We start from the raw sequence: 8,978 nt of genomic DNA on the forward strand, positions 1-8,978 counted from the left end.
AGAAACAGAGCAGGCTGATTATATTGGGTACAAAGAGCACTCAAGAGTCTTTGTATCCAGCCTGTGTTGTTTCTGTGATGGTGGTGCAAGATGGGCATGAAGCATGAAAACACAAGTGTTTGGATGCAGAGGGTTGAAGTAGCGTGTGACTCTGCAACCACTGCATTTGGTTTTTATGCTTGGCAAGCAGGAGGTGAAACTCCAGCCTTCACATCCAGTTTAAAACTCAAGGAGGTTGGCAATTGCTGAGTCTCTTGCCACTGCCCCATCATGTTCCTATGCACCTTAATGCAGAAGGAGGAGTTTGCATCCTATACATCCAGCATAGAAATATAGGCCTGTTACAGACTGCCAAAATAAAGCTGCTTTGGGTCTGTTTGGAGGTATGCTATTTAAATGATGCATGGGTCCTAAGAGTCCGGAGGTCGCACCAAAGCCACATTCCATTCCTAAGCACTGGAGTGCAGCTTTGGTGCAGCTTCCGGATTCTTAGGATGCATGCATCATTTAAACAGCATACCTCCAAAGAGACCTAAAGCAGCTTTATTTTGGCAGTCTGTAACAGGCCATAGTAAGTTAATAGGGGAGGAGGGTATTACTCTGTCCCTCCTCTGGCGGTTTGTTTGATTTAATTACTGGAAGCAATCTCTGCAGCCAGCATAGAAATTCAAGCAATCTAGTTGAGAAAGCACAAGAGTGGGCCATCATTCCTGTGCCAATCTATTGTGTTTCTGCACTTACTGGGGATTGGGGGATTAGTTTCATTTCCTCATTTCCAGCATGGAAGTCTAGTGAACTGGCAGAAATGGGATGAGCCAATTGCTTCATAGTCTGCATCAGTCCCTTATTGCTTTGGGTGACCAGGATAGTACTGAAAAATAAGACTGATTGAGATGTCTCAGGATGCTCAAAAACCTGAAAAATGGTAGGGGTATCTGCTGTTTATAATTTGGTATTCAAAGGTACAGTACCTCTAAGAAGATTCAGTTCTTCCATTTTTGATGGCTATTGGTAGACAAAATTGGAGAGAACAGGAGTAACATTTCTTAAAATCTCTGTTGGATGTATCCTGTTATGTGAAGAAAATAAAAACAGGGTAACAGGAAGAATGGTAAGGAATGGTAATAAATCATAATACAGTTTTAAAAAGTTACTCAGGTTTACTGCTTAGAGAAGCCTAAGAGATTACGTATCTTTGTATAAAAAAGTAAAGAAATGCACTATGTTTATATACTGTACAGATACATTGATAAAGGATGCAAAAAATTTTTGTTGATATTTTTACAATAAAAAAATTATTTCCAAATTTCATATATCAATAGACGGCAAGAACACTTTGTTAAACCACAAATTATTTCTAACAGATTGTGCATTCTTTCTCAAAACAGTTTTCACTTCACTTGCTAGACTGAAAAGCAAAGATGTTTAAAAATTGATAATGCTAAACATTTGGTTTCTTCCTCCTTCATCTTTAGCAGATGAAGAGGGTGGAGGTCAAAACATGTTGTTCATTTTATATATTTTAGATCTGTTTGTTAACACTGTGTGTGTGTGTGATTGCATATTTAAAAAAATTGAATACAATGTACCTTGACCTTTTTTCAGAGTAATCGTGTTACCCTGAAGATGGATGTATCTCATACAGAGCATTCTCATGTGATTGGCAAAGGAGGAAATAATATTAAAAAGGTGATGGAAGAAACAGGCTGCCACATCCATTTTCCAGATTCTAATAGAAATAACCAAGCAGAAAAAAGCAATCAAGTAAGTATTGTCCAGTATTGTATGTAGCCAATGTATACATATGAATCATGTTTTAATTGTATCCTGTTTAAATGCATATCTTAGAATTTAGAGGGGAAAGTGCATAGCATAGTCCTTTGGGATAGCACTTTGGAATGAGTATATGTGTATATTGGAAGAAGGAGCATCTAGCATCTTGTATACATATGATTCTGCATTAAGAAAATTCCTTTCCTGCACAGAGTTAAGAGAGTGGGAGGAAGGCTAACTTTGAGAGTTTCTTATTGATTTGCTGGTTTTCCATTGATAGAAATCTATGCATTCAAAATCATTCTGCTCTCCTAACCCACTTAACTTCTTATCTGTTTTCAAGGTTCATATAATGCAGACCCACTTGATGTTATATCCAATTTTGTTTGACAATGTGTATTATTTTTAAAAATTGCAGAATATTTTGATTTACTCTGTTCTGAAATGTAACTAATTTTGTCTAAATGTTTAATTCATTTTGCCCTTACTTAAAATTACAGTGTGTTATGCACAGATAGTAGTTTTTTGCTGGCCTTGGTCATGCAGTCTTTTGTGGTGTGTGTGTGCGCGTGCGCGCTCATGCACATGTGGATCATAGTCAGTTTCCATTTTCTTTAGCAACTTCCATCATGCAGAAAAGGCATACAGTCGCCCCTCAAAGTCCACGGATTTCAGATCCACGGACTTGAAAATCCACAGAGGGGTGGCCGCCATTAACATCAATGGGAAACACACCATACATGCATGTGCCCCATTCAAGCCTATGGGGCTTGAATATGCACACATTTTGGAACTCGTTGAGGGTCCGGAATGGATTCCCCATGGGTTCCAAGGGCCAGCTGTAGTTCTAAGAAGGTGGTACAGTATACTTTCTTTCTTTAATGTGTGGATTAGTCAAGAGTACTATGGCAAATCAGCAAGACCAATTTGCAAGATGTGTTTGCAAACCCTTCACCAGATCTTTGCCACCTATGGAACACCATTTTTCTCCACTCTGTTCCTTTACATTTGAAGGAGCAATGGAAGTAAATTATACTGTTTTTGTACCCAAACAAATAACTTTCCCACATGATCAAAAAAGATCAAAAAATTGCAGAATGCATACATACACTACAAATTGTTGTGTGGTGATAGTGGTGGTGTGCCTTCAAGTTCTTTTTGACTTACGGTGATCCTACGGTGAGCCTAGCACAGAGTTTTCTTGGCAAGATCTGTTCAGAAGGATTTGTTTTTGTCTTCCTCTGAGACTAGGAGAGAATGTGACTTGCCTAAGGTCATCCAGTGAGTTCCCATGGCTGACTAGGGATTTGCAACCTGGCTTCCAGAGTACAGACCACTACACCACACTGAATACAGTGGCCATACTTGACAGCCAAAAAAAAATTAGCTTGTAAATGTTACCAAAAATAATACTAACATAAAATACACTCGTCCCTCCACATTTGCAGCTTTGTCTTTTGCAGTTTTGATTATTCAATTATTTTATTAATATGTCCACTGGCTGCCTATCAGCTTCCGGGCCCAGTACAAGGTGTTGGTTATCACCTTTAAAGCCCTAAATGGCTTGGGTCCAAGCTATCTTAGAGACCGCCTCCTCCCGTACAATCCTCCCCGCGCTCTCCAGTCCTCTGGGAGGAACTTACTGCAGCCTCTAAAATCTAGGCTTGCGGCGACCTCCCAGAGGGCGTTCTCTGCTGTCGCCCCCAAACTCTGGAACGACCTGCCGGATGAGATCCATCAGATAACATCATTAGACAGCTTTAAAAAAGCGGTCAAGACGGATCTCTTCCGGCAGGCCTTTCCAGATTAACCATCCCGGCCCAGGTTCCCTGATTCCCTCATTCCTCCCGTGGCCCCATCTTAGTGATGGTTGAGGATCAACAGAGGGATATCAGGGTTTTTAGTTTTAACTGCTGTTTTTATGCTTGATACTGTGTTTTTAATATGTTATACTGTTTAATACTGTCTTAAGGGGGGGAGGGATAAAGTGTTTTTAATTGTCATATTTTATATTTTACTGTTGTTAACCACCCAAATTGGTTTGCCAGAGGGCGGTATACAAATAAATATTATTATTATTATTATTATTATTATTATTATTATTATTATTATTATTATTATTCTCTCTAGGAATATCTAAGTCCTCTAGTGCAGCTCTATGGTCAACTTTAAAGAAAAGTCACACTGAAGGACCTAGAGATTCCTAGGGAGAACACTCCACTAGACATTTGTAGATCTTCCAGCACAATTCTATGGTTAATGTCTGGCAGATGTTGATCTTAGAGTTGCACTGGAGGAGTAGAGATTCCTACAGAGATGTTCTATTAGGTAAAAACATAGTGTTTTTGTTATTTGCAGTTTTTCCACTTTCACCAGGGTCCTGTGCCCCTAAACCCAGTGAATGTGGAGGAATGGGGGTAGTTTAAACATCTAATTTTATGTACAAGCAATATTTAAGTTCATTTTTCTGCTTTGAGGCTTAAATTACTTTCTATAGGTATTTAGTGTGTACCTTACATTTGATGCAAACCATCTTAATTGTAATTTGATTCAAAGTATGAAATTAATAATTCTATCAGAAGAGCCAACAGACTCTTTACTGTTGTAATCATGATTTGAATTTAGATTTTTGTTCCAATTTCCATAGGTGTCTATTGCTGGACAACCAGCTGGAGTTGAGTCTGCTCGAGTTAGAATACGGGTAATTATGACGTTAAAGCTCAATATAACATTATGTTTTAAACAAGTAAAACAAAAAGATTTTTTTCCACATTTGTTAATTCTATGTACTTCAGATTTTATGGCTCAATGAAATAAAGGTACTATGTGAAATATTCCTCAGCTTGTTCCCAGTAGCATTTTCTATCTGTCTAGGTCTTCCCCCATCTGCCCCCAGACTACTTATTCCAGTGAAATAATGTGGATGAGAACGTGTGTTCTTTCCTATGCTCTTGGACCGCAGCTCCCATCAGTCATAATGAAAAGTGATGAAAGTTGCTGTACAGACTACACATAATACATTTCAGGTCTAGATAGTTATCTTAGTCAAAGACAGGTGACACTACAAGCCATTTTAAGTGAGAAACATGGGGGGAAATACATGGAAATTGAGGTCTCATGCTCTGTACTGCTATCCAAAATGGCTCTTGCAGAACAATTTATGAACTTTTCTTAAATGTCTTTAATTTGGTTAGATAGTTATTTTCAATGTAATGTGTTCTGTAGGATCACTGCTCACCAAATTTCAACTTGCCTGTTTGTGAACTGAGTTCATATTTTAGTGTTTTATATAGAAACCATAGCAAAATTTGACTTCTGTTCCATTATGAGGGTGACTTTATGATGTGACTGCTAGCTTGTAGACTTCATAAAATATATCTTGAGATCATTTATCTTCGTATTTTTGATGTGTGGATTCATAATAGACTGGATTCTTAATGGTGCTGAATATTTGCTGTGGTTTTGTTTTTATTTTTGTTCTAGGAACTGCTCCCTTTAGTACTGATGTTTGAATTACCAATAGCTGGAATCCTTCAACCAATCCCTGATCCCAATTCTCCCACAATTCAACACATATCACAGACGTATAACATTTCAGTGTCCTTTAAACAACGTTCTCGGACCTATGGTGCTACAGTTATCATCAGAGGATCTCAGAATAATGCTAGTGCTGTGAAGGTAACATCTGGCTAAAACTGTTGTGATTTTAAGCAAAGTCTAGGTGGCTTAAATGTTTGTTTGATGGCTGTTGGTCAGTTCCTCCCAGCACCAAACATTTCCCAGGAATTATAGATATGTTTCATAGATGCTTCCAGAATATAGCTGTCTCTGAACAAAAGGACAGAGTAAGCTTTGTTTCAGGCTTGTCTGCTGTGCATAGTGGAAATTGCCAATTGAGTTATTTTGCAGGTTGTAATTTTATGATATCTCAATATGGATAGAAATTTCACGTGTTGTATACATATATTTAGAATGAAATGTGGACATCAGACACATTTGAGTAAATGGGCAAAACCTGTGCACATTGGACAACTAGATTGCACCCATCTCTTTTATATCCAGCAAAATCCTGTTTACAATCTAATGTGTTTAGGATTGCCAGATGACAGTGTTAAACACAGAAAAGTGGGGGACTGGATGGTTCCCACCAAGTATGTCAGTGTTACTTTAAATGTTGGGGAAATTAGCTTTGCTAGAGTCTGGGTAACCTTTAAGATTGTTGGCACTTGTGTATACTCGTAATAGCTGAGGAGAACTCCACATTTGGGTGAATTGAGAGGGTTTTATTTAGAAAAATGCAGAGTGCAGCCACATCCACAAACAAACAAACAAACACACACACACACACACAATAGCAATTAACACAGACACAGCATTGAGAGCTAACAAAAATGGAAATGAGGAACCTGGAAAGAGCAATGTGAGTTGTTTTTTTTAAAGAGGGTGATATTTACCTGTCCAAAGAGTAGACCATGAAAAGCAGCAGTGGCTCAGACTGAGGTTTGAGGGCACCACAAAACATATATGGAGTGCAACTGTATGCATACTGCAGAGAGGCTAGGTTTTTGAGACCAATACTTATACTTGAAAATTAGTCTCTGGGGGGATAACAAACACGTGATGTTCTTGCTCAGGAATCAAAAATGGCATTCCAGACTGGTTGATGGCTTTAATTTTAAGATTTTTTTTTTAAAAAAAGTGATTGAAGGAGGACAACCCCAGGGTGAATTGATAGGGAGGTTGGCTGGAAGCATGGTTGTGGGTAGGCAGAAAGACCTAGTATACTACATCAATGCAATGAGACCCCCTTTGTCTCTTGGTGCAAGAGGATATACAGATAACTTGGGGGAAGGAAGGAGTAATCCATTTAGCCTTAGTTGTGTTATTATCTGGAGTGTCCACATGCCTCAAATCTTCACTCCTTTTCTCCTGGTAACCTTACCTCATGTTCCTAAAGGTCATTGTGATAGCTCAAGATCATTGTGGCTCCAGATGCTAAATTTGAAAATATGGGAATGCAAATCTAGCTCAGGGTATGAAGGATACCAACAACCATTATTCCTGATCATGCTAAGTTAAGATTGTGGCACTCTGTACAAAACACAGTGGATTTCTTCTCTCTGTGTGTGTGTGTGCGTGTGTGTGCATGTGCGTTACTTACTATGATGAAAAATGATGCAGGCATGTAGATCAAGCAGTGTCTATGGTCCCACTGTCATGTGTCATAGCATGTTTGTCTTTTTCCTTCAACGTCGAACATTGCGCAGTTAAGAAAAAGAATACTGAGAGTACAGTACTTACTTGCTCATGAGTTTGCATTGTCTGTGGCTTCATGCAAATGCATCTTGCTCATGTTCAGTTTATTGCATGAGAAAATATCTTCCAGAGTTTTCAGAAGAAGCAGCTGATTTAATTTTGATTTTAGAAATCCAGTTCACTTAGGTTAGGACTCACCGCCATGGATTTGTAGTTCTTACAATTATAACACACCCTTCAAACAGGTATTAGATAGGTCATCGTATCCTTACACGATCCCATGAGAGTGATCAGAGAGGGTGGGTGTGGCCCAAGATCAGCTGGTATGGATTCAAACTTGGATCTCTGAATTGCTGTAACATAGATGTGCAAATATTTATATGTCACTTCATTATTACTTTAGAGATGTCTTAATTCTTTCTTGGTGTGCAGAATATATGGTGAATAATGACAACTTTTCTCAATCTTTTTTTTTTAAATAGGAAGGAACAGCTATGCTTTTGGAACACCTGGCTGGTAGCTTGGCTTCTGCGATCCCTGTGAGCACGCAGCTAGATATAGCATCACAACATCATCTCTTTATGATGGGTCGAAATGGCAGCAACATCAAGCATATAATGCAGAGAACTGGTGCTCAGATCCATTTTCCCGACCCTAGTAATCCACAGAAGAAATCCACAGTCTACCTCCAGGGCACTATTGAGTCAGTCTGTCTTGCCAGACAGTATCTCATGGTAAATTCATCCATATTAAAATCTGGAAGCAACAATAGAGATGCTGGTGTGGTTCTTCAGTATTATTCATGTAAATGTTAGGGATGTGAGATGGCCAAAAAATACACATTCAGTAAGCAGCAGGGAGTGGTTGCCATTCCCGGTCTCCAAGATCAGAGGTGCTTAATTTTCTGCAAAGTAGTAGGCAGTCATGTGTGTGGTCTGTATCACTTCAGATTCACTGCAAGTATTATTTCACATTACTGAAAGCTTTGATGCAAAAGAGAGGGAAAAATCACACAAAACACTGGCAATTTAGGAAAATGAGCTTGGCTGAAGCCATTCTTTCCTTGCATCTAGTTTTGTAAACAACATTATTTTTTTTACAGAGCAGAGAAACCCAAATACAGATTACTGTTTCAGACCTATTTGTATGATCTGTCTGTTTCTAAATGCAAGTTTGTCTCCTTCATATGATATGTACTTCAGTCTTCTCATAACACATAGATGTACATATAAATGAATGTATCAGTTGTTGCAGTAATTTCCTTTTCTTTATGCAGTGGACATTGTACTGTTGCATTCATGGTTCTTAGTATGTTCCTATCTCCCTTTTGTTTTTGGATTTTGGAATACTTGCATTATAAATAATGACGTATCTCTGAGGTAGGACCCAATCTGAACATGAAATTCATTTCAGTTTCATATGCACCTTATACACATAGTCTGAGAATAATTTTATACACAATATTTTAATGATTTTGTACATGAAACAGTGTATACTGAATCAAAGCAAAGGTGTCACTATCTGAACCACCCATGTGGACATTTTTGGATTTTGGAATTCTGGATAACTGAAGCTCAACCGACATAAAGTTTTAGCAAGTAGTAATCCTGTTTATTAAATAAGACTTAGCAAAAAATTAGAAAACTGAAGAAAATATTCACAGCAATAAACGTACTCCTATTTGACTTGTTTGATACCTTTTGTTGCTGCAGCTGTATTTATATAAACTTCATGTTTTATTATTACTGAAGCATTCTGTGATCACAACTGTTGACTTAATGTGGAGCATCTGGACTGTCAGTAGGGGTATATGGGATAGTTCAAGTTGGTTTATAAAAAAAATATCTGTGGGGGACTACCTCGTTTCCAAAAACGACTTGTAGGAGGGCATATTATCCTATGGGCTACATTTTACCAACCACATCTTCAACCTGTCATCTTTCCCAACA

The 8,978-nt window shown here is 38.3% G+C and overlaps 1 protein-coding gene across 1 annotated transcript in view; it reads left to right on the plus strand.

Annotated features, from left to right (window-relative positions):
* The window catches only part of BICC1 (BicC family RNA binding protein 1), a 146,052-nt gene that overhangs the window by 109,078 nt on the left and 27,996 nt on the right, over positions 1–8,978 (plus strand). The window contains exons 5-8 of the mRNA XM_042459679.1: positions 1,606–1,764; positions 4,421–4,474; positions 5,257–5,451; positions 7,512–7,763. Coding sequence (XP_042315613.1) covers positions 1,606–1,764; positions 4,421–4,474; positions 5,257–5,451; positions 7,512–7,763 — 660 coding nt within the window. The remainder of the gene's footprint in view (positions 1–1,605; positions 1,765–4,420; positions 4,475–5,256; positions 5,452–7,511; positions 7,764–8,978) is intronic.

This window comes from Sceloporus undulatus, chromosome 3, assembly GCF_019175285.1.
Source record: "Sceloporus undulatus isolate JIND9_A2432 ecotype Alabama chromosome 3, SceUnd_v1.1, whole genome shotgun sequence".
Taxonomy (NCBI): domain Eukaryota; kingdom Metazoa; phylum Chordata; class Lepidosauria; order Squamata; family Phrynosomatidae; genus Sceloporus; species Sceloporus undulatus.